The 26011-nt window shown below is 47.5% G+C and overlaps 1 protein-coding gene and 1 non-coding gene across 2 annotated transcripts in view; both read left to right on the top strand.

Moving 5' to 3' along the window:
* The window catches only part of IRAK2 (interleukin 1 receptor associated kinase 2), a 65817-nt gene that overhangs the window by 19821 nt on the left and 19985 nt on the right, over positions 1-26011 (top strand). The window contains exons 4-9 of the mRNA XM_032270661.1: positions 4493-4639; positions 12821-12924; positions 17372-17566; positions 17649-17713; positions 21699-21813; positions 23966-24075. Coding sequence (XP_032126552.1) covers positions 4493-4639; positions 12821-12924; positions 17372-17566; positions 17649-17713; positions 21699-21813; positions 23966-24075 — 736 coding nt within the window. The remainder of the gene's footprint in view (positions 1-4492; positions 4640-12820; positions 12925-17371; positions 17567-17648; positions 17714-21698; positions 21814-23965; positions 24076-26011) is intronic.
* LOC116544352 lies at positions 21979-22085 on the top strand. The gene has a single exon (XR_004265894.1). It is a non-coding gene; the product is annotated as a U6 spliceosomal RNA (small nuclear RNA).

The raw sequence follows: 26011 nt of genomic DNA on the forward strand, positions 1-26011 counted from the left end.
AGACCAGCCTAGGTAACATAGTGAAGTGCTGTCTCCACAAAAAATTAAAAATTAGCTGGGCTTGGTAGTGGATGCCTGTAATCCCGCTTCGTGAGAGGCTAAGTAAGGAGGATAGCTTGAGCTGAGGAGTTTGAGGCTGCAGTGAGCTGTGATTGCACCCTGCACTACAGTGTGGGTGACAGAGCAAGACCCTGTCTCAAAAAAAAGAAAAAAGGAACAAGACACTGAAATCAAGTATGACTGTGAGTATCACCCTCATCCCCATTTTACTGATGAGACCAATGAGGCTCAGTCAGGCCTCAGACAAGGAGAAGGTGCCTCATTTGCTGGGGTCATGGGCAGTTCTGGGTGTCGGTAAGACCTTTAGAGAGCATTTTATATTGTTGCAAGCTTGGCCTCTGCAGGATGTCACTGTTGAGAATTGACTTCACCAGCGAGCCCAGCTGGCCCTGAGCCAGGGGAGCCACTGCTGCCCTTTGACACAGATGTCAAGAGGATGACAAGGCCTTTCCAGGAAGACAGGTTTCACCTTTGGTGGTTTGAGGAGGGAGGGTGGAGGGAGAGAGGCAGTCTCTCCCTGCCAGAGAGGGGAGGCTGGGAAAGACGAGAACTGGGAGTGGCAGGGGGGTGGCCTTTCCAGGGAACACAGGGAGAACTTTGACTTCTGTGCACCCTGGGAGCAACAGCTCTGTTCCAGACCCGTGCTTGAATCAGCACTCACCCAGGCATTGTTCATTGTCATTCTGTACAAGGGACTGGTTTTTTGTTTGTTTTTTGAGACAGAGTCTTGCTCTGTTGCCCAGGCTGGAGTGCAGTGGCACGATCTTGGTGCACTGAAACCTCTTGAACCTCCTGGATTCAAGCGATTCTGCTGCCTCAGCCTCCTGAGTAGCTGGGACTACAGGCATGTGCCACCATGCCCAGCTAATTTTTGTATTTTTAGGAGAGATGGGGTTTCACCATGTTGGCCAGGCTGGTTTTGAACTCCTGACCTCAGGTGATCGGCCCACATCAGCCTCCCAAAATGCAGGGATTACAGGCGTGAGCCACTGCGCCTGCCTAGGGATTGTTTATTGTCCTCCTGGGCTTGTGGAAGGCAGTGGGATGCCATGCAGTGGATGGTGATTCCTGCAGGCAAGGCCCTTGTTGGAGAGAGACTGTTTTCTAAACTCCAAGTTTCGGCCACAAAGGCCTTGGCCTGATGGCAGTCGAGGATGGGGGGCGTGGCCTATCGAACCAACGAAGTGCCTGTGGAGCCCAGGTTGGGAGAGAAGTGCATATTCTCTGTGTCCCCCTCTGTCCCTGGTTCTGGGAGGAGACCCTGCTTTCCTGCTTCAGTGCTGCCTGCCTTCCTGTCTTCCTTGGGCAGGTCTTGTTCCCCACCAAGCCTTAGCTTCCTGACTTGAGGTCTCCCAGGCTATGGGGAGGGTACTTGAAGTGAACATATCGGTACATGACGTGGACAGTTGTTGGTGAAAAACGGAAGTGAGGCGGATCTGAATCTCATGAAGGGCTGATTCGTCATCTGCTCACTGGAGCCAGAGGGGTCCCCAGGGCAAACGCTATTCATACTAAAGACTCAGTTCAAGTCATTATTTTAGCTAGCTTGCTAACTGATTTTTCTTTTAAAGAAGTATAATTTACTGTGCAAATAATGCATAATCATTTTGTTGAAAAATTCTATGATATGAATACATCACAAGGAAAAAAGCCTCACAATATAAAATCAGGCCAGGTGCCGTGGCTCACACCTGTAATCCCAGCACTTTGGGAGGCTGAGGCAGGTGGATCACTTGAGATCAGGAGTTCAAGACCAGCCTGGCCAACATGGTAAAACTCCATCTCTACTAAAAATACAAAAAAAAAAAAAAAAAATTAGCTGGACATGGTAGTGCGTGCCTGTAGTTCCCAGCTACTTGGGAGGCTGAGGCAGGAGAATTGCTTGAGCCTGGGAGGCAGAGGTTGCAGTGAGCCAAGATCGCGCCATTGCACGACAGAGTGAGACTCTGTCTCAAAAAAAAGAAAAAGAAAAGGATAACTAAAAGACTCCCATCCTACTCTTCCTATAATCAATATGTGGACTATTTAAGAGATAACCGATATTTTAAGACTATAACCACCACAGTAATAAAGGTCCCATATTTTGAGCTAAGCAGTGTCTCCATTAGTCTTCATAAAAGTTGTCCAAAGTAACCACAGCTGAGAAGTGATGGAGCTAGCTTCCATTCCAGAGCTTTAACTCTAAACAGCTAATCTTTCCTGCTGCTGATTTTATAAGATAGGCTTAATTGTGCCTGTAGTCCCAGCTACTCGAAGGGCTGAAGTGGACCCGTTAAGCTCAGGAGGTCAAACCAGCCTGCACTGTATGGTGAGATCCTGTAGTTTTTTTTTAAAAAGAAAAAAAAGTTGTATTTAAAATGTCAGTGACAGTAAAGAAAACACAAGGAAGAAGCCACTCTCACCCCTTGCCATTCAGCCTGGTTGTTATTTTTGTTCATTCCCAGTGTCTCCCCAACTCCTCCCATCCTGGGGAAGTCCGTGATCACCCTTTTGTTCCTGTTTGTCCAGGGATTTGGGCATCTGCCTCTGGGGGTATTTGGGCTGGTGGTGGCAGTGAAGGCAGTAGTTTTGGTGGTTCTGCCCTAGCTGGGTGGGAAGACAGTGAAACCAGTCCCAGGTTTGACTGTTATTGGATGTTTTACTTGACACAAATCATTTCACTTACCTGAGCCCCAATATGCTGAAAAATCAAATGCAGATAATCCTATGAAGGACCAGAGATTGTTGTGAAAATTACATAAATCTGCACGGTGCCATACCAGTGTGGTGCTATGTAAATTTAGGTCTCATTTTCCCAGGGTAACAATTGGTTTTGTTCAGAGAGGTACAATTCACCAGTTCAAAGAAATGCCGCTGGAGATATTTTGTCCCAGCCTTACCTGGGACAGCTCTGTGACATCCCGTGTCTTGCTTTCTGTCGTGCTCTGTGTGACATCAAGCGAATCACAGCCTTCCCTGGGACTTCAGTGCCCCAGTTTTTGTTATTCTCAAACATGAGTCTGTCCCAAACCAGCAGAGACTGAGGGCCTTGATCGCAGGGCTATAGAATTGGGTTTTATCTGGGAGGCAATGGGGATTCAGGCTAAGGAGTGTGGACATTATCTAGGCAGTGGGGAGCCCCATAAAGCCTTCAAGCAGGGAAGTGACGAGGCCAGATGTGTACTTTGGTAAGCGGCAGGCTGGCAAGGGTGTGGAGGCTGCCTGAGCTGGCTGCACAGCCTAGCCGGAAGGGGTAAATAAGATCAGGGCCTAGTGGAGGAGGGGAGAGGAAGCTGTTCCAGAGAGCAGCTCTGAAAAGCTGGCTGGAAGCTGAGGTTAACACACCCTCTAGCACCTTTGGGGTTTCCCAAGTTGATGTAAAAAGGAAATGATTACTCTTGAGAAGTCAGGGGACTTCTTCAGCCATTCCTGCCTGCCTTTGGCCATGTGATCTCAGCAAGTCATTTAACCTGCTCAGGCCTCAGTTTCCCCACCTCAGAACAGAGATGACATGCAGAGATATTGTGAGGACTCATGTCTGTGCAGCTGGGCCTGGGCCCTGTGCAGCCCGTCCCCAGTGGCCATGGCTGCTGTTTTTGGGATTCCCATCCATGCAAGAGGGAAGGATACACGTGACTCTATCGTGTGGAAGGGAGGCTGCAGGACAGCCAGAACTATTCCTAGGGGCTAGAGTGGGGACTTAGCGAGATGGTGTCTTTGATCTGCTCACATGTTCAGGGAAATATTCAGCCTACAGCACCCTTCCCCATCTCTACCCTCCTTTCCCCTCTCAACAACCCAGCCGGAGGCAAGCGGACACCATTATCATTACCTCCATTTTATAGGTGAGGAAAGGGAGACTGAGAGGAGGATGGTGACTTGTTGGAGGCCACACAGCTGGCTGGGTGGGAAGCTCTGCCCTCGCTGGGACTGCAGTGTGCAGCCATGGCTTTTTTTTTTTTTTTTTTTTTTGAGATGGAGTCTCGCTCTGTCACCCAGGCTGGAGTCCAGTGGTGCCATCTCGGCTTACTGCAACCTCTGCCTCTTGGGTTCAAGTGATTCTCCTGCCTCAGCCTCCTGAGTAGCTGGGATTATAGGCACCTGCCACCACGCCTGGCTAATTTTTGTATTTTTGGTAGAGACGGGGTTTCACCATGTTGGCCAGGCTGGTCTTGAACTTCTGACCTCAGGTGATTGACCCATCTCAGCCTCCCAGAGTGCTAGGATTACAGGTGTGAGCCTGTAATCCCAAATGTGGTGGCGCACCTGGGCCACCACATTTTACAGATGGGGAGGCCAAGGCCAGAGAGAAAAAGACCCTCCCGCCCTATAACACCATGCATTTGTGGCAGAGCCAGAATTAGAACCCAGGCCTCTGACTTCCAGACGCAGTCTCTCAATGGCTACCCTGCTTCATGGAATAGTAATAACATTCTTTCCACCTTGTTTTCAGGGAAACCGGTTCCTGAAATCAGGTGTTCCGTTCCAGCCCTCCCAGACTCTGTGAATCCAGACAGGCCTTTGGCAGCTTCTGTAAGAAAGGCTGAGGATGAACAGGAAGAGGGGCAGCCTGTGAGGAAAGCCACCTTTCCGGGCCCAGGTATTTTAAATTGGATTCAACTTTTTTACTTAAAGCAAATTTATTTGAGGAAATGAAGACATATTTATAAGGATATTCAGCTTAGCATATAAGAACAAAAAATTGAGGCTGGGCATGGTGGCTCTTGCCTGTAATCCCAGCTCTTTGTGAGGCTGGGGTGGGAGGATGGCTTGAGCCCAGGAGTTTGAGACCCACCTAGGCAACCTGGTGAGACTGAACATTTTTTAAAAATTATCCAGGCATGGCGACATGTACCTGCAGTCCCAGCTCTTCTGGAGGCTGAGGTGGGGGGATTGCCTCAGCCCAGGAGTACAGGGCTGTGGTGAGCTGTGATCACACTGCTGCACTTCAGCCTGGGTGACAGTGAGACTGTTCCTAAAGAAAGCAAAAATCTGGCAGCAGCAGTGGCGGATGGCAACACTAATGTCAGAGGGACACAATAAAGTGCTGTCAGTAATGCTGCGGACATGCGTATGCTCATGGAAACATACTCAAATATAGGGAGGTGGAAAAATCAGGTAACAAAACATGCATGACACCTATTACCATTTTTGTGAGCAGAAGAGAAATAAGTCAGTAATTGAAGGCTTTCTAGTGCCAGATACTATTCTAAGTACTGTACTTCAAAGATATTGACTCATTTAATCTTCACTAACTGTGCATTAGGTATTGTGATTATGCCCATTTTACAGAGGAGAAAACTGAAGCACAGAGAGGTTAAACAGCTGGGCTGAGGTCATGTCCTGCCAGGTCCCTGTGTTTCACCCATGGTCTCCCGAGCCCCCTGCACAGGTTGGCCCTGTATGCAGGCTGGGATTGACATCCATCTGGGCTGGATGTCTGACCCTTTCTCTGTCTGTTCTTCATAGGTCCTGGGCCTCGCAGCCATGCAGAGGGGAATTGAAGGGTGCTTCCTGCCCACCACTTTCCTCCCCTCCGTCAGTCACGGGTCTGCTGAAGCCCAGAGAGGGAAAGCAGTTTGCTTAAGGTCACACAAATAGGAAGTAGAGTCTGAGCCGTGTGACTTGAACACTCACCTCCCTAACTGTTGCGCTCACTGCTATCCCAAAGCCTTTCGGGCCATTTCAGATTTGTCTCCCTCCCCTTGTGCCCAGGTGAGGGCTTGGGGACAGTTTCCAAATGACAGAATGGCTCAGCCAGCAGATGACTTCCCCAGGGGAGCTGCTGCTCAGCCCAGTCTCCATTCTCACCGCCTCACCCCTGGAGCCCCGCCTCACTTCCTCTATCCTGTGGCCTCCTGAGTGGTAAGCCGGAGACCCCAAATCCACGTAATCTCAGTTCACCGCTGCCATTCCTGAAGCCAGCATCAGCTGAGAGGAACCTGTTTTGTGGGCTTTTGTATTAGACAGACTCATATTTGAATCCCAATGCTGCTGTTTTGTAGAAGAATTACTTAGCCTTTGCACCTCAGGTTATTCATTTGTAAAAGGGGAAGAATAATAGACCCTATTTCTTCTGATTGTGAGAAATCCTGCCCTGAGTGTTGTACCATGGAGGTGCTCATTAAATATTATCTGCTCTTATGAACATTCCAGACACTCCAGATATGCTGAATCTAGAAAGTTAATTCTAGGCCAAGGAGTCTGGATTATTTCCTGTAGCTAAATAATTATTATTTCAAATAAATTATTATTCATTATTAATAAATGATAATTATTTCCTGTAGCTAAATAATAAAAGCTAAAAAAAGATTTTCTTTTTTTAAGTGTAGACCTTTGATCAGCAATTAAAGATAAGGGGAAATGGTCCTGACCAAGGGGAAAATTATAACAAAATACAGGCATTGTAGGTGCGTGCTGGTCAGGATGGAGGAGGTAGTAGGCATAGCAGCTCCTTCTGATATTCCTTATCTAGGTTACTGTAAAGATAAACGTCACATGCTCTGTCAGCCTTTGCTGTTTACTTTCTTCCCCTTTTTTTTTGAGATAGGCCTTCCTCTGTTGCCCAGGGCAGATCACAGTGGCATGTATAGTCATAGCTCACCTTAGCCTCAACTTCCCTGGCTGAAGCAATCCTTCCACCTCAGTGTCCCAAGTAGCTGGGACTACAGGTGTGCACCACCATGCCCAACTATTTTTTTTTATTTTTGTAGAGATGGGATCTCATTATGTTGCCCAGGCTGGTCTCGAACTCCTAGGCTCAAGCAATTCTCCCACCTTGGCCTCCCAAAGTGTTAGGATTACAGGCGTGAGCCACTGCACAGAGCCCTATTTTCTTTCTTTCTTTTTTGGTGGGGGGATGGAATCTCTGTCACTCAGGCTGGAGTGCAGTGTCACCATCTTGGCTCATTGCAACCTCTGCCTCCCAGGTTCAAGTGATCCTCCTGCCTCAGCATCCCAAGTAGCTGGGACTATAGGCATGCACCACCATGTCTGGCTAATTTTTGTATTGTTTTGTAGAGAGGAGTTTCACCATGTTGCCAAGGCTGGTCTTGAAAGGGCTCAAGCAATCCACCCACCTTGGCCTCCCAAAGTGCTAGGACTGCCGTGTGAACCACTGTGTCCAGCCCGTATTTGCTTTCTTGATGGCGCTTGGAACAGATGTGCCCAGGCAGGTCAAGATGATAACTACAGTCTGCAGACAGAGACAAGAAGTTGATTATCTATCTTTACCTAAACTGAAAATAAGAAATCGTTCATTTCATCAAATCACCCAAAGCTTGTCTCTTTTGGGAAAACCCCAAGGTTCCACTGAGCCCCCAAGTTCAAACTGATCAATTATCTTGAAGGGTTTTGGTAGGAGTGGAGGATGCTGAGCCCACATCTTGACCCCTGTGACACCCTGGCTCCCCCTTGCAGTAGGTGGGAAGGAAATGGGAAGAGACATGGAGGAGGAAAGCGTGAGCACCTCAGCAAAGGAGTCTCGAAGCTAGAATTAAGATAAAAGGATTTTGAGCAGCTGAAATAACTATCACAAAGCCTTAGCTGTAGGAGAGGCCACTGGGCTATCAGTCAGAATCTGTTTCCTTATTCTACACATAGTTTCGCCAGCCTTGGTAAAATACCAAATACTGCATGTGTCACAGCCCGACCTTTGTGCTTTATAAACGTCAGTTCTTTTAACCTGGACAAGGAGCAGATTGTTACTGCTCTTTTTTTTTTTTTTGAGATGAAGTCTCACTCTGTTGCCAGGCTGGAGTGCAATGGTGTGATCTTGGTTTACTGCAACCTCCGCCTCCCGGGTTCAAGCGATTCTCCTGCCACAGCCTCCCATGAAGCTGGGACTACAGGCATGCGCCACCACGCCCAGCTAATTTTTGTATTTTTAGTAGAGACAAGGTTTCACCATATTGGCCAGGATGGTCTTGATCTCTTGACCACCTCAGCCTCCCAAAGTGCTGAGATTACAGGCGTGAGCCACCACATCCGGCCTGTTATTGCTCTTGTTCTTTTTACATTTGAGCAAGCTCAGAGAAGTGAGCCACAGCTCATCTGAAGTCAGATCTTGAGTAATGCTGGAGCCAGTGCTTGAGCCGAATTCTGTCTGATACTAATAAAGGAGACGGGGCAGCTGGGGGTAGACCCGCTGCCAGCAACAGGGCAGGACATAGAAGACCCATGTCAGATATAGTACCGCTGCTTCTGTAGTTCTCGTACTTGCAGTGACACAGCTCAGCAGGACCGGAGGTGGTGCATTCTGCTTGAGAAAGCAGGCATATTAGCCTTGGTAGAAAAGCAAGAAAAAGGCCAAGGCAGGCTGATCACCGAGGTCAGGAGTTCGAAGACCAGCCTGGCCAGCATGGTGAAACCCCATCTCTACTAAAAATACAAAAATTAGCCAGGCATGGTGGCAGGTGCCTATAGTCCCAGCTACTCGGGAGGCTGAGGTAGGAGAATCACTTGAACCCTGGAGGTGGAGGTTGCAGTGAGCCAAGGTGGTGTCACTGCACTCCAGCCTAGGCGACAGTGAGACTCTGTCTCAAAAACAGTTAAACAACAAACAGAATAAAAAAGAAAAGCAAGGAAAGGAAAGCTTTTGGAAGGATTTCCATAGGAAATGTTTTGTTTTTTAGCTGAGTCCTGGTACTTGAAGGGTTAACTCTCAGTGTTTTGGAAACAAGATTATAGAGAAGCCCTAAGCCCCATCCATCACCATTACCCAAGTATCCTATCTTGTTCATCTACTCTCCTGCCCCATCTCCCTCCTCTCCCTTGGCCATTATTTTAAAACATTTTTATATGAAAAAATTACAGACATACAAAAGCCAAGAGCCTAATGACCCTCCATGTCCCCATCAGCTGGCTTCAGCAATGATCCACCCATGGCCAATTTCTGATTACTATGTACTAAATCCAGGGAGATTTTCATATCCTTGATGGCAGGAGAATTCCTTCTCATTCTCCTTTGTCTACCCTTGGACATACAATGGGGGCCTTTAAAGATTATGGTTGTGAGTTTCTCCTACGGAGAGCCAAAGAGCCGATCAGATTAGGTCCCAGAGAAGGGGAGGGGTGAGTAGGGAGAGATGGAGAATAATGGCTGGTGGGTCCTGTCTGATTTTCCAGACCAGCCTCCATTCGTTTTCCCCAAAACCACAGGGATGAATAAACCCAACTAGTAGCCCTCATATGTTGCAAGAGCAGGCCTCAGGGATTCCCCCAAACTGAGAGGCCTGGGGCAGCCTCCGGAGCAAGCCCCAGGCAGTAAGTCAGATAGGAAACTCATGACTTGCGTGAGGTAATCTCTGACCTCAGACTCACTGGGCACAGAAGGACCCTGTGTGCAGTGAGAGCCCGGCCCTGTGGCCAGGCATGGCAGCAGGATGGAACTCAAGTTAGTCTGGAGCAGCGGTTCCCTGAGTGTGCGGCCCACACGCGCAGTGGTTCACGGAACCTGGCTGTCAGCACAAATGTAGATCATGTGTCAAAGAACTAGGGACTTCATAGATATTACTGTTTAACACAAGGCTGAGTACCTAACACTGGAATTAAAGTTGGTTGAAAGAAAACCATCAAGTGACTCATAGTGAGGTGGCACAGACATGGCCAAACACTTGGAGATGGATGTAGAGAGCTGCAGTCTGAGGGATGCGGGCCATGGGTACTGAGCTGAGGCCAAGAGAAGGCAGGGCAAGGGTGGAGGTGGCCATCACAGAGCAGCCCTTCTGCAAGACAGGGGCCCTGTGCTGTCCAGCAGAGGCCTGCATTAGTCCACGTCTGCCTCTTGGTGAGAGGCAGACACCAAAATAGGATTCAACAAGGTAGGATTTCATTAGGACAAATACTTGCAAGAAAATGGAGAGGGAGCTGGGCAAAGCTGGGAGAGCCTTGGGACCATGGTGCATTGTTTTGGAGGAAGGGTGGGTGGGCACTTGCTGGCCTGCCTTTGGTGTAAGGCAGACTCGCCAGGGTGTCCGTTGTCCATCACAGTCCTGTGTGGTCTGCCTGAGTGTCACCTCTGCACACAGTGCCTGGGGAGCAGCCCCTGGAAGCATGATCTGGATGCAGATGCAGGGGTTGATTGGAGCCAGCCATAGTCAGGGCCACAGACTCCCAGCAGCTGGGGGTCTACAGCTCACATTCTCCTGCCTGCTAGACTCGCACAGCAGCAGAGCAAAGATCCCAGGAACAAGGCTGAAGGCAGTCTCTTGACAGGCCCTCGGCCTTCCCTCAATTGATTTCATTTTATCAGCTGTCTGTGTGGGTTCATCATTTAGCCAGGCTGATTTTATTTTCAGTCTTGTGCAACATTTTTTTGTTTGTTTTTTTGAGATGGAGTCTCGCACTGTTGCCCAGGCTGTAGTGCAGTGGCGCGATCTCGGCTCACTGCAGTCTCCACCTCCTGGGTTCAAGCAATTCTCCTGCCTTAGCCTTCCGAGTAGCTGGGACTACAGGCATGCGCCACCACACCCAGCTGATTTTTTTTTTTTTGTATTTTTAGTAGAGACGGGGTTTCACATGTTGGCCAGGATGGTCTCCATCTCCAGACCTTGTGATCCATCTGCCTCGGCCTCCCAAAGTGCTTGGATTACAGGTGTGAGCCACCATGCCCAGCCAAGTTTTTTTTTTTTTTTAATTCCAAGCCTCACTCTATTGCCCAGGCTGGGGTATAGTGGTATGATCTTGGCTCACTGCAACCTCTGCCTACTGGTTTAAGTGATTCTCGTGCCTCAGCCTCCCAAGTAGCTGGGACTACAGGCATGCATCACCAGGCCTGGCTAATTTTTGTATTTTTAGTAGAGACAGGGTTTCACCATGTTGGCCAGGCTGGTCTTGAACTCCTGACCTCAGGTGATCCACCTGCCTTGGCCTCCCAAAGTGCTGCGATTACAGGTGTAAGCCACCATGCCCAGCCCAAAATAAAATTTTTTTTTTGAGACGGACTTTTACCCTAGTTGCCCAGGCTGAAGTGCAATGGTGCGATCTCAGCCCACTGCAACCTCTGCCTCCCGGGTTCAAGCAATTCTCCTGCCTCAGCTTCCCAAGTAGCTGGGATTACAGGCACCTGCCACCACACCTGGCTAATTTTGTATTTTTAGTAGAGGCAGGGTTTCTCCATGTTGATCAGGCTGGTCTTGAACTCCTGACCTCAGGTGATCTGCCTGCCTCAGCCTCCCAAAGTGCTGGGATTACAGTTGTGAGCCACTGTGCTCGGCCAAAATAAAATTTTTAATAGCCAAAGTTCCAGATGAATCACTCCTTTCCTGATGTTGTAAGCCAGAAATACCTGAAACAGGTAGATTTATCTAGCAATCCTGGGGTCAAGACCAGGTTCCTTTGGAAGGGTCAGGTCCCCAGTTACTCAGAAGCTATCCTTGCCATGGGGCTCCCTGAGTATTTCCAGATGGTGACGTTTGAAGCATCTGGCCTCTGGCCAAGGCCTGCTTCTGTGCAGACCAGCCATCATGGCTCACCTTGTCTACAGCCTGTATCTGTGCTCACCCAGGAGCCCTCCCTACCCCCACTGATGGCCTCTTTAGTCTTCGGATTCCATGTGGGGCCCAGTGAAGAAATTTCACCCTCTTTAACCTCACGTTCACCTGACCCTAAACTACTTGTCAAGCCTTCTGTCTTGTGACTCTTGTTCACTTACTAAGGGATTAAGAACACAGATGCTAGAACCACTGACTATGTGTCCTTGGAAAAGTTACTTAACCTCTCCATGCTTTACTTCACCATCTGCAAAGAGGCAATGAAAATGGTACAGTGGTACTTTATCTCCTGATTGGTGTGAGGATTCGATGAGGTAATGCAGGTGAAGCTTTTTGTTTTGAGACAAGGTCTCATTCTGTCTCCTAGGCTGGAGTGCAGTGGTGTGATCACGGCTCACTACAGCCCTCACCTCTTGGGTACAAGTCATCCTCAGCCTCCCAAGTAGGGGGGACCACAGGTGTGCACCACCATACCTGGCTATTTAAGAAAAATCTTTTGTAGAAACGGGATCTTGTCATGTTGCCCAAGCTGATCTCAAACTCCTGGGCTGAAGCAATCCTCCTGCCTCGGCCTCCCAAAGTACTGGGATTACAGACATGAAGTATTTAAAGCAGTGACTGGCATGGTGTTTGCTAATTAATGTACGTAGACATTAACTTGCTACAGCCCTGGGCCCTTCTACTGCCCTACCTCTGCATGGGCTGGTTCCACTGCCCCATATCTACTTGTTGAAAATGTTTCGCCATCTTTCAAGCCCAGGTCAGGTGCCGCTTCCTCTGTGAGCCCTCCTCATCTCCCAGCCTGTTATGGTCTCTCCTGCTTCTGATCTCGCTTTCCCGTGGGATGTATCCTGGGAAATGGTTATTGAATCATTGGTGGAGGTTTCTGGAAGACAGGCTCGGTGGCTAGTTCACCTCCGTGTCTTTCTCTGCTCTGTGAGTAGGAGGTGAGATAGTGCAGGGCCTAGAAGTCAATCAGATTTCCATCTGAATTTCAGTGCTGTCATCTACTGGCTGGGTGGTCCTGAGCACTGCATCCATCTCTGGTGCCTCTGTGTCTCCACTTGTCAAATGGGATGATAAATAGGCCCCAGTCATAGGGGAATCAGAGGCTTATCCTGAGGTGACGTTTGAGGAGTGTGTGGCCGGCACGTGGTGGGCGTTAGGAACTGGCAGCAACAAATGTTTGGGGAGTGAACAGGACATTGGCATGGTCTGAGAGCTAGACCAGGATCCCTCGTCTCTTCCTCCCCCAGGCTGCGTCCTGACCCGCAGTCCCTCCTTTCCAGGGTCCTCTCCAGACAGAGCCTACCGGCAGGCCTTCCTCCAACCTCCTGAAGACGATGCTCCTCATTCCTTAAGAACCAACCTCCCCACTTCATCTGATTCACAGGTAAATCCATGCCTCAGTTGCTATACCCAAGCCATGGCTCCCAGTGTGTGGTTCCCTCTAAAAATGCAATTTCTCCCTTTTTAAAAAATTTTAATTGTGTTTGGGCTCCAGAGTACATGTGCACATCCTGTATCCTGCAGGACTGTTGCTTAGGCATATACATGCCATGGTGGTGTGCTGTCTCCATCTCTCCCACCCCCTGCCCTGTTGCCTACATCAGGCATTTCTCCTAGTGTTATCCCTCCCCATCCTCTCTGCCCCCCCTCGCTGTCCCTCCCCCCCCCCCCCCTACCTAGCCCTGTGAGTATTTTTCCCTTCCCTGTGCCCAGGTGTTCTCATTGTTCATCACCTGCCTATGAGTGAAAACGTGGTATTTGATTTCCTGTTCTTGTGTCAGTTTGCTGAGAATGATGGTTTCTAGATTCATCCATGTCTCTACAAAGGGACCATAAAAAAAGAACTCATCATTTTTTATGGCTGCACAGTATTCCATGGTGTATATGTGCCACATTTTTTTTTGTCCAATCTATCGTCGATGAGCATTTGGGTTGGTTCCAGGTCTTTGCTATCGTAAACAGCACTGCAGTGAACATATGTGTGCATGTGTCTTTATGATAGAACGATTTATAATCCTTTGGGTATATACCTAGTAATGGGATTGACAGGTCAAATGGAATTTCTATTTCTAGATCCTTGAGGAATCACCACACAGTCTTCCATAATGGTTGAACTAATTTACACTCCCACCAACAGTGTAAAAGTGTTCCTATTTCTCTGCATCCTCTCCAGCATCTGTTGTCTCCAGATTTTTTAATGATCGCTATTCTAACTGGAGTGAGATGGTATCTCAATGTGGTTTTGATTGCATTTCTCTAATGACCAATGATGATGAGCATTTTTTCATATATTTGTTGGCCACATATTTGTCTTCTTTTGAAAAGTGTCTGTTCATATCCTTCACCCACTTTTGAATGGGTTCGCTTTTTTCTTGTAAATCTGCTTTAGTTCTTTGTAGATTTCTGGATATTAGCCCTTTGTCTGATCCTTGAGACCGGTTTGAGGGTGGGGAGGAGAAAGGAAATTACCACCAAATTACCCCAAGCTTCTAAGACTATAAGTAGAGGAGGTCAAAAATAGCAGGGAGAGGGGGGAAGGGCACTTCAGTGAGTACACTTTTTGCTTTTTAATTTATGATTATTATTTTTCTGAGATGGAGTCTTACTCTGTCGCCAGGCTGGAGTGCAGTGGTATGATCTTGGCTTACTGCAACCTCCGCCTCCTGGGTTCAAGGAGGCGGGATTCTCCTGCCTCAGTCTCCTGAGTAGCTGGGATTACAGGAGCCCACCACCATGCCCAGTTATTTTTTTTTTTTTTTTGTATTTTTAGTAGAGATGCGGTCTCACCATGTTGGCCAGCCTGGTCTCAAATTCCTGACCTCAAGTGATCTGCCCGCCTCGGCCTCCCAAAGTGCTGGGAGTACAGGGATTACAGTGAGCCACTGCTCCTGGCCATTATTTTATTTTATTTTTGACCTGTTGTCCCAGTTACTTGGGAGGCTGAGGCGGGGTAGCAGGGTGGCTTCAGCCCAGGAGGCAGAAGTTGCAGTAAGCCTTGTTCCTGCCACCACAATCCACCCTGGGTGACAGAGTGAGACCCTGTCTCCAAAAAAAAAAAAGAAAAGAAAAAATATTTCACTGCACCTGGTCATTATTTTATTTTATTTTTGACCTGTGGTCCCAGCTACTTGGGAGGCTGGAGTGGAGGATGGCTTCAGCCCAGGAGGCAGAAGTTGTAGTGAGCCGTGATCCTGCCACCACACTCCACCCTGGGTGACAGAGTGAGATCCTGTCTCAAAAAAATAAAAAAATAAATAAAAAATAATTTATGACCATATTGGCATGAAGATAAATAAAATCCAAGTTGGATTTAAAATGAGAACAATTTCTTAGACTCTAAAAGTTATTTTTTTCTGATTTTAAAATAAATTAAAATGTTTTCATGGCCCCTAAAAGTGTTGTGAGTCTGAGACCCTTTGTATCCAGTGTCTGGGGGAGAAGCCAGCTTTGCATGAGTGTGGTTAATGAAGCTCTTCCATGTCCCAGGTGTGGTGTCACATGCCTACAGTCCTGGCTACCTGGGAGGTTGAGGTGGGAGGATCACTTGAGTCCAGAACTTGGAGACCAGCCTAGGCAACATAGAAAGGCCCCATCTCTAAAAAATAAATAGATCATCTTCCATGAAGGATAATCCCAGCACTTTGGGAGGTTGAGGTGGGAGGATCACTTGAGCCCAGGAGTCTGAGGCCAACCTGGGCAATGGTGTGAGATCCTGTCTCTACAGAAAAGTTTTTTTTTTTTTTGAGAAGGAGTCTTGCTCTGTTGACCAGGCTGGAGTGCGGTGGCGCAATCTTGGTCACTGCAACCTCCATCTCCCAGGTTCAGGTGATTCTCCTGCCTCAGCCTCCTGAGTAGGTGGGATTACAGGCACATGCCAGTACGCCCGGCTAATTTTTTTTGTATGTTTAGTGGGACTACAAGTGCATACCACCATGCCTGGCTAATTATTGTATTTTTAGTAGAGACGAGGTTTTGCCATGTTGGCCAGGCTGGTCTCCAACTCCTGGCCTCATGTGATCCACCTGCCTCAGCCTCCCGAAGTGCTGAGATTATAGGCATGAGCCACCACACCTGGCCAAAAAGGTTTTTTTGAGACAGAGTCTCCCTCTATTGCCCAGGCTATCTTGGCTCACTGCAACCTCCGCTTCCCTGGTTTAAGCAATTTTCCTGCCTCCACCTCCTGAGGAGCTGGGATTACAGGTGTGTGCCACCATGCCTAGCTAATTTTTGTATTTTTCGTAGAGACGGGGTTTCACCATGTTGGCCAGGCTGGTATTGAACTCCTGGTTGAAGACGATCAACCCGCCCTGGCCTCCCACCATGGCAGGATTATAGGCGTGAGCCACTGTGCCTGGCCTCTACAAAAAGTTAAAAAATTATCCAGGCATGGTGGCACATGCCTGTAGTCCCAGCTACTTGGGGAGGCTGAGATGAAAGGATCTCTTGAGCCTGGGAGTGCTGCGGTGAGCTGTCGTCATGCCACTGCATTCCAGCCTTGGAGTCGAAATGAGACCCTGTCTCAAAAAGAAATCAATACTATGTGTGTGGCATGATCCCAGTTTTTAAAAATAAATCCTTATATATCTAATTGGCCAGAAATACACTAAATTTTAATAGCAGTTAAGTGGATAATAGGATTATGGATACTAATTTTCAAAAACTGTTAAGAGCATATGTAACTTTAAAAAATTTAAATGTAAGTACATCTGGTTTAAAGAGAGACATTATTAAAAAGAGAAGTAGAACTTCTTTTTTATTTTATTTTTATTATTTTATTTTTTTTTCGGAGAGGTGTCTTGCTCTCTCGCCCAGAGCTGGAGTGCAATGGTGCGATCTCAGCTCCCTGTAACCTGTGCCTCCCAGGTTCAGGTGATTCTCCCGCCTCAGCCTCTCCAGTAGCTGGGACTATAAGTGCATACCACCATGCCCAGCTAATTTTTGTATTTTTGGTAGAGACAGGGTTTCACCATGTTGGCCAGGCTGGTCTCCACCTGCTGACCTCGTGATCCACCTGCCTTGGCCTCCCAGAGTGCTGGGATTACAGGCGTGAGCCACCGTGCCCGGCCCAGAACTTCTTTTTATAGGCTTATATACACATGCAGTCTCTGCAGTTCTGTTTAGAGCAAACTTGTCCAACTCCTGGCCCATCGGCTGCATGCAGCCCAGGATGGCTTTGAATGTGGCCCAACACAAATTTGTAGTTTCTTAAAACATTATGAGTTTTTTTGAGATTTTTTTTAAAGCTCATCAACTGTCATTAGCGTTAGTGTATTTTATGTGTGACCCAAGACAATTCTTCTTCCAGTGTGGTCCAGGGAAGCCAAAAGATTGGACACTCCTGGTTTAGAGAATCATGTTTGGTTATATGAACTTGTATCCTAGTTCCCAGGAGTCTGGAACCCAGTATCTAGTCTGTGGATCAGGCCAAGGACACTGAGCTCGCCCACTGACCAGCTGTGTGACCTCCCTTCAGCTGTTTATTTCCTTGGTGCTCACTTCTGTAAACTGAAGTAAAGGAAACACCAACCACTTGCTAAGAGTACTCACATCTCAGCCTTCACAATTACTCTTGCGGCTATTACTGTTATCTTCATTTCTGCTGCTGGAGAAAAACTGAGGCTCAGAGAGGTTAAGTCACTCACCCAAAGTCACAGAGCAAGACAGAGATGGAGCTGGGATTTGAGCTTGGGCCTATCCAGATCTTTTTTACAGTTTCCATTGGATAAGTTGATCCCCTCCACCCCTTCAGCTCTAGTGTTCCAAGATCCCTTGAGGTAGCAGAGAAAACCAGATTCCATAGTCATCTCCATCTCTTCTCTCTGAGTCTCCAGGACTTCAGCACCTCCGTTCCTAAACAGGAAAAACTTTTGAGCTTGGCTGGAGATAGCCTCTTCTGGAGCGAGGCAGACGTGGTCCAGGCAACTGATGACTTCAATCAAAACCACAAAATCAGCCAGGGGACCTTTGCTGATGTCTACAGAGGGCACAGGCATGGGACGCCGCTCGTCTTCAAGAAGCTCAGAGAGGTGAGCGCTTCTTGGTTTCTAGTTGGGGTGGAGGCTGCAGGGCTAAGGTGGGATATTCATGCTTCGATGTCTTTCTCCACAGACAGCCTGCTCAAGTCCAGGATCAATTGAAAGATTCTTCCAGGCAGAGCTGCAAATTTGTCTTAGGTAAGCTTCCCCTCTGAAAAATGCTTTGTTTAGTAATAATGATAGGTAACCCTTATATAGTGCTTCCTGTGTGCCAGGCATGTTTTAAACACTCTATCACATATAAACTCATTTAGTCCTTACAAGAACCCTATAAATGTAGCTACTATTATCACATTATTTTACAGATGGGTAAACTGAGGCACAGAGGGGTTAAATGTCTCATCCAAGGTCACACAGCTAATAAGTGGCAGAGCCAAAATTTGGATCTATCTGGTTTGGCTCCAGAGTCCATTCTTCTCCTGTGTAGTGATTCCATGCACAGGTGAGAATTATAAAGGAAGCTTGGCTCACTCCAACTCCTTCCTTCCACACGGGAAGAAATCTGCCTCTCTCCTTTTTTGTTTTGTTTTGTTTTGTTTTGAGACTGAGTCTTGCTCTGTCACCCAGGCTGGAGTGCAGTGGTGCGATCTCAGCTCACTGCAAACTCTGCCTCCTGGGTTCAAGTGATCCTCATGCCTCAGCCTCCTGAGTAGCTGGTACTACAGGCGTGTGCCACCACACCTGGCTAATTTTTGTATTTTTGGTAGAGACGGGGTTTTGCCATGTTGGCCAGATGGTCTCAAACTCCTGAACTCAAGTGATCTTCCTGCTTTGGCCTCTCAAAGTGCTGGGATTACAGACATGAGCCACCTTGCGTGACTTTTTTTTTCTTTTCTTTTTTTTCTTGCTCTATTGCCCAGGCTAAAATGGCTTTGGAATGACTGCAGCCCACGGCAGCTTTGAACTCTTGGGCTTGTGATCCTCCCACCTCAGCCTCTGAGTTGCTGGGACTACAGGTGTGCACCACTGCACCCAGCCAATTTAACCTTTTTTTTTTTTTTTTTGTGGAGATGGGGATCTCGCTATGTTGACCAGGCTGGTCTTGAACTCCTGGGCTCAAGTGATCCTCCTGCCTCGGCCTCCCAAAATGCTAGGATTATAGGTGTGAGCCACTGTGCCCAGCTATGTGTGTGCTTTTTTTAAAAAAAAATATTTTTCGCTGGGCGCAGTGGCTCAAGCCTGTAATCCCAGCACTTTGGGAGGCCGAGGCGGGTGGATCACGAGGTCAAGAGATCGAGACCATCCTGGTCAACATGGTGAAACCCCGTCTCTACCAAAAATACAAAAAATTAGCTGGGCATGGTGGTGCGTGCCTGTAATCCCAGCTACTCAGGAGGCTGAGGCAGGAGAATTGCCTGAACCCAGGAGGCGGAGGTTGCGGTGAGTGGAGATCGCGCCATTGCACTCCAGCCTGGGTAACATGAGTGAAACTCCGTCTCAAAAAAAAAAAAAAAAAAAATATTTTCATCTGAAAATAATTCACTTGCACCTTATATTATAGTGTATTTCAAGAAATAAAGAAGGCCAGGGGTGGTGGCTTATGCCTGTTAATACCAGCAGTTTGGGAGGCAGAGGCAGGAGGATCACCTGAGGTCAGGAGTTCAAGACCAGCCTGACCAACATGGTGAAACCCCATCTCTACTAAAAATACAAAATTAGCCTGATGTGGTGGTGCATACCTATAATCCCAGCTACTCAGGAGGCTGAGGCAGGAGAATCACTTGAACCCTGGAGGTGGAGGTTGCAGTGAGCTGAAATGGCACCATTGCACTCCAGCCTGGACAACAAGAGTGAAACTCTATCTCAAAAAAAAAAAAAAAAAAAGGAAAATTGAATACCTGTTCGTTTAGGAACCAGTGTTAAAGAATAAAGAAAATTGACTGGGCACAGTGGTTCGTGTCTGTAATCCTAGAACTTTGACACTGAGGTGAGAGGATTGCTTGAGTCCAGGAGTTTGAGACCAGCTTGGGCAACATAGTGAGACCCTGTCTTAGCTGAAAAAAATATATATACAACAAAATTTTTTTGGCTGGGTACAGTGGCTTACACTCATAACTTTGAGAGGCATTTTGAGAGGCTGAGGTGGGTGGGTCACTTAAACCCAGGAGTTTGAGATCAGCTTGGGTAACTTGGCAAAACCCTATCTCTACAAAAAATACAAAAATTAGCTGGGTGTGGTGGTACATGCCTGCAGTCCCAGCTTTCCGGGCAGCTGAGGTAGGAGGCTCACTTGAGCCCAGGAGGGGAAAGTTGCAGTGAGCAAGATCACGACACTCTACTCCAGCCTGGGCAACAAAATGAGTCCCTGTCTCAAAAATGAATAAAGGCCGGGTGTGGTGGCTCACACCTCTAATACCAGCACTTCAGGAGGCCAAGGTGGGAAGGTTAGTTGAGGTCAGGAGTCTGAGACCAGCCTGGCCAACGTGGCGAAACCTCGTCTCTACTAAAAAAAAAAAATACAAAAATTAGACCTGGCATGCTGGCATGTGCTGATAGGCCCAGCTACTCAGGAGACTGAGGCACAAGAATGGCTCGAGCCCAGGAAGTGGAGGTTGCAGTGAGCCCAGATCGCGCCACTGTACTCCAGCCTGGGCGACACAGTAAGACTCTGACTCAAAAATAAATAAATAAATAAACAAATGTTTTAAAAAGTAAAACAAATTTAAAAAGGAAGAAAGAAAATTATAAATAAGAAAATAGAAACTATGTGTTTTCCACAGCGCCTGTAAATAAGCACTACTATTTTAATATTTTCTTATATTTTCTTTTTTAATTGTTAAAACTTTTTTGTAGAGACAGGATCTCACTATATTGCCCAGGCCGGTTTTGAACTCCCTGGCTCAAGTGATCCTCCTGCCTAGGCCTCTGAAAATGTTGGGGTTTTGGGAGCCACTGTTCCAGGCCCATATTTTGATATGTTTTCTCTAATGCTTTCTCTATTCATACATGTATATGAATACTCACATATACACACACACACACACACACACACACACATCTAATAAAAACCGAAGTGTGATTCCCTTTCTACTGTGACTTAGTGCCCTCATGGAGATGGCAGTCACTCCTTAATTCATTGAATCAGAAAATGTCAAGCCCTTTCCTAGGCTCCAAGGAGTGTAGGCTGGACGCATACATAGTCCCTGCCTTGGGGTTTATGGTCCAGTGGGGAGACTGACATGTAAGTAACTGCAGTGAGTGTGCAAAAGCAAGTAAATAGGATGGCTTGGGGGAAACAGAGGAGGGCGGAGAGATAAGGCAAGAGGCCACTTACAATAGTCTTGGGGAGATTGAATCAAACACTGACCCAATCTAAGTGACCCAAGGCAGAGGAGAGGGGAATAAGGGGACATTTAAAAAGTTATGTATGGCAGTGAATGGTGACTGATTCGATACAGGAGATAAGAAGGTTTCTAGGATACTGGGTGGGTGGTGATGTGCTTTTCTGGGATAATAAATATGGGTGAAGAAGCAGGTTTGGGACTTGTTGAGGCTAGAATGATGTTGACCTGAGCATCAGAATGCAAGCTGACATTCAGGTCTGGAGCTTAGGATGGGGCTGGAGATAAGAGATTTGGGAAAGTTCCTCATAGCAATGAGAGGTACCTGGTGGAGTAACATACAAAACAAGATGAGGAGTCCAGCTGGCAGCAAGAGGAAGGCAAAGGAGGGGAGTCTTAGTGAAAAGGGCCAAGAAAGAGTGGTCAGAGAGGTAGAAGGAGAGTCAGGAGAGAATGGTGACTGAGATCCCAGTGGAAGAGGATTTCAGGGAAGAACACCAGTGCCAGAGTCAGACAGATGTGGATCTGGTCCTGGCTTCACTGCTTGCTAGTTTGTGACCTTGGGCAAGTCCCTTAACCTCTCAGTATGTTTCTGGAGATGGGACGGTTAAAGAGTCACGTGCTGCAGAGCAGTAAGGCAGGATGAGGACCACCACACTCCTTGAAGGCAGGCAGTTTTCATCTTTTTACCCTGGGGCCAGGCCCTTAGGGGTCAAAGCATGTGATACCTGGGAGGTTACTGGTGGCCTTGGAGGAGGAGAGGGCAGAAGAGGGGTGGTACATGAGGAAACAGATCATTCTTTCCATCTGACTCTCACCCCTGCACTGATGCCCAATTCCAGATGCTGCCACCCCAATATCTTACCTGTGCTGGGCTTCTGTGCTGCAAGACAGTTTCACAGCTTCATCTACCCCTACATGGCAAATGGTTCCCTACAGGACAGACTGCAGGGTCAGGTAAGCTACTGGTTCATGGTCAGAGAATGGGACCAGGCTGCACCCAGCCATGGAGTCAAGCGTGTTAAGGACTTATGGAAGTTCAGAGGGGAGAGGGGCCATCTAGGTGAGACCAGGGAGGCTTTAAGGAGAGAAGCGGGGCCAGGATACATAAGATCTGGTTAAATGCTCACTTGAGCAGCACATACTATACCAAAATTGGAACAATACAGAGAAGATCAGCCTAACCCCTGAACAAGGATGACAACATATAAAAAGAAAGAGAAATGCACAAAAAGATCTGATTAAACATCTTCAGGAAAAAAATCTATTAAAAAATTATTTGATGAGAGGCATTTCATTCAAATCAGAAGCAAGACAAAGGTATCTCATAGAACTAACTTTGTTCTTCGTGGTTCTGGAGGTGTTAGCCAGTGCAGTAGGACAAGAAAAATAATTAAGAGAGTAGAGAGTAAGGAAAAGTGGAGGTGAATTTTTATTATAAAATGTTCTTCTAATATATACATATTTGCTTGTGTGTTTATGGAATATCTCTGGAAAGATACATAAGAAACTGGTTCACTGGCTGCTGCTAGGGAGAACTAGATGGCTGGGGCCCAGGATAAGAAGCAAACTTACTATTAGAGTATTATATCATGTCAAGGTAATCCTTAATACAAATTACAGTGTTTCAAAATAGGCCTTCTGTTTATCATATCCTCAAACAGAGGGAAAAGAATTATTCCATAACAGAATTATTGCTTCTCATGGCAGGACCAGACAAAGCAGTTATTCATGGCATACTTAATGATTGTTAGCTTCTCTGAGTACTCATTGTGTGCAGGCTGCCATGATACGGGTTTTACACAGGTCATCTCCTCCAGGCCGTGCCATAACCAATGCAGTTTCTTGCCCCATTTTTCAAAAGAGGAATCTATGACACATAGAGACAAAATGGCTTTCCCAAAGGAACACAGTGGACAAATGTCAGGCCAGGGCTTACACTGGGTTTGTCTGGCTCTAGGTTTTAGAGTTTTTGAGAAGAAATTAGCAGGGATTGTCCAGGCAAGTTCTTAGAGGATGTGTGACGTACGCCAACGCTTAAAAAATAGGTGAAGAGGCCAGGCGTGGTGGCTCACGCCTCTAATCTCAGCACTTTGGGAGGCCAAGGTGGGTGGATCACTTGAGGTCAGAAGTTCGAGACCAACCTGACCAATATGGTAAAACCCTGTCTCTACTAAAAATATAAAACTTAGCCAGGTGTGATGGCACATGCCTGTAGTAGAGCTACTCAGGAGGCTGAGACAGGAGAATCACTTGAACCCAGGAGGCAGAGGTCGCAGTGAGCTGAGATCGCACCACTGCACTCCAGCCTGGGTGACAGAAAGAGACTCTGTTTTAAAAAAAAAATGGTGATGATTTAGCCTGGGAGAATCAGCCTTAGAACAACAGTAGGAGCAAATGAGAGGTGTTAGCCCACCCCAACCAGCCTCTTGATAAAAATAACTGTTGATTGAGCACCTAACGTGTGGCAGGTGCTATGCTAGGGGTATCCCATATACTCCTGTGAATCCTTACAGCGACCCTAAAATGTAGGTATTAACATTTCCATTTTAAACCCAAGGAAACTGAGGCTCAGAGATGTTAAGTCTCTTTTCCCAAAATTAACACAGCTAGTGCATGTCTGAATTGGTAGTTACACCTAGATATATCTGATGTCAAAGCCCATAGAATAGGGCCAGGCCCATGACTCATGCCTGTAATCCCAGCACTTTGGGAGGCCAAGGTGGGTGAATCACTTGAGCCCAGGCGTTCCAGACCAACCTGACCAATATGGCGAAACCCTGTCTCCATGACAGATACAAAAATTAGTTGGGAGTGATGGCATGCGCCTGTGGTCCCAGCTCCTCAGGAGTCTGAGGTGGGAGGGTCACTTGAGCTTAGGATTTTAAGGCTACAGTGAGGTATAATGCTGCACTCCAGTCTCGGTGACAGAGCAAGACCCTGTCTCAAAACAAACAAACAAAAAAATGAAAAAGCCCATAGTATCATGCTCAGCCCTGTGGCAGAGAACGTGAAGGGCGGGAGGAGGGACGGGAGCCTGGGACCCTGCCATCAGGACTTTAAAAAGGTACATGGTGACTGTTTGTCCTCCTGCTTTTCCTTCTCTTAGGGTGGTTCTGACCCCCTCCTCTGGCCCCAGCGTGTCAGCATCTGCTCGGGGCTGCTTTGTGCTGTTGAGTACCTGCATGGCCTAGAGATCATCCACAGCAACGTCAAGAGGTGAGAGAGGTGGGCTGGACCCTGCTGGGGTCTGAGCAGCAAGGGTGGGACCAGAACCTATTCCTGGCTCACTCCCCCCCACCACTCACCCTGTCTCGTTCTTCTCTCCCTACCTCCTCTCCTCTGCCCTCCCCTGCGTGTCTTTTTCTCTGTTATGCCCTCAAAAATGAGTGTTTCTGGGCTGTGCTCTGAGTCCAGTTGCTCTCAGCATGAATCACCTACCTGTCACCACATTTGTCTCTCTGAGCTGCTGCTTTCCCAGCAAGCCCTCCACACCCTGCTGCATCTCACTGTCCACTTAGCAACTGGCCTGGACCTCATCCTTGAACTTTGGCCCATGTCCGCCAACTCCCTGGGCTTTCGAGCTACTCGTTCAGTGTCTTCTCTGAGACCTGTCCCATGCTTGTGTAGCTGTTGGTGTTAGCATCTTGTCTGGAAGGCTTCCCACAGATTAGGTCTGCACCCCAGCATCTCGGTGCCATGTATGTGACAGGGAGAGGTCCTTGTCTGAGGATGGTTAGGATAGGGAGGGATTCCGAAGATATCAGAAAATCTGGCAGAACTGGCTCCAGAGACACAGAACTCATATTTCCCGAAAGTTCTCTTTCCATTTGATTTGTGGAAGTCCTTTCTTCTTTTCACTCTCCCAGATTTTTTTGTTTTGTTTTGTTTTTTGAGATGGAGTTTCACTCTTTTCACCCAGGCTGGAATGCAGTGGTGCTGTCTCAGCTCTCAGCTCACTGCAACCTTCATCTCCCAAGTTCAAGTGATTCTTCGTCTCAGCCTCCTGAGTAGCTGGGATTACAGGCACGTGCCACCATGCCCAGCTGATTTTTGTATTTTTAGTAGAGACAGGGTTTTCACCATTTTGGCCAGGCTAGTCTCGAACTCCTGACCTCAGGTGATCCACCCACTTTGGCCTTCCAAACTGTTGGAATTATTGGCACAAGCCACTGTGCCTGGCCCTCTCCCCCAGTTTTTATTTGATTGCACCAATAATTATAATAGCAGGCAAGGAAATGAAAGGGTGAGAGAGGTCACCACTGACCTACCCCTACCCTGACTTATCAGCTGGCCTCTAGGTTTTGTTTCTTTTTTCAGCTCCTGACCACACAAATCGTTAGTCTCAAGGTAGCACCTGGGTACCACTTGACATCCCATTTTTTACTCCTTCATTTTAACATAGTAAACATTGCCCTACATTGCAGGGCGTGTCATGTTTTTTAGTGACTTCTTAGTCTTTCCTTAAAGGAATTTGTCCATAATTTACTTAACCACTCCTAATAGTGAATATTGGAATTTGGTGTCTACTTTTTAAAATATTGTTTTTTGGAGTTAGTTCTACAGTAAATATACACACATGTATGCATGTACATGCACACACACACACACACACACACACACACACACACAGCTTTTTTCTGAGACAGGGCCTTGCTCTGTTGCCCAGGCTGGAGTACAGTGACGCAGCCTCGGCCCACTGCAGCCTCCCATCTCAGCCTCCCATCTCAGCCTCCCAAGTAGCTGGGACCACGGCATGCACCGCCCTGCCCAGCTAATTTGGTTTGTTTTAGCAGAGATGAGGCCTTGCTATGCTGCCCTGGCTGGTCTTGAACTCCTGGGCTCAGGTGATCCTCCTACCTCAGCCTCACAAAGTGTTGGGATTACAGGCATGAGCCACCATACCTGGCCTGCACTAAATATCTGTACACATGTGGCTTATATTTTTCCCCTTTTTGAGATATTCTCAGCATTTGCTCCTGTGGGTTAGATGACTTGGTCAAATGATTTTTTTTTTTTTGAGGCAGTGTATCACTCTGTTACCCAGGCTAAAGTGCAATGGCATGACCTCAGCTCACTGCAACCTCCACCTCCCAGGTTCAAGCGATTCTCCTGCCTCAGCCTCCTGAGTAGCTGGGACTGTAGGTGCACACTG

This window comes from Sapajus apella, unplaced genomic scaffold, assembly GCF_009761245.1.
Source record: "Sapajus apella isolate SASKATOON/1434 unplaced genomic scaffold, GSC_monkey_1.0 scaffold213, whole genome shotgun sequence".
NCBI lineage: Eukaryota > Metazoa > Chordata > Mammalia > Primates > Cebidae > Sapajus > Sapajus apella.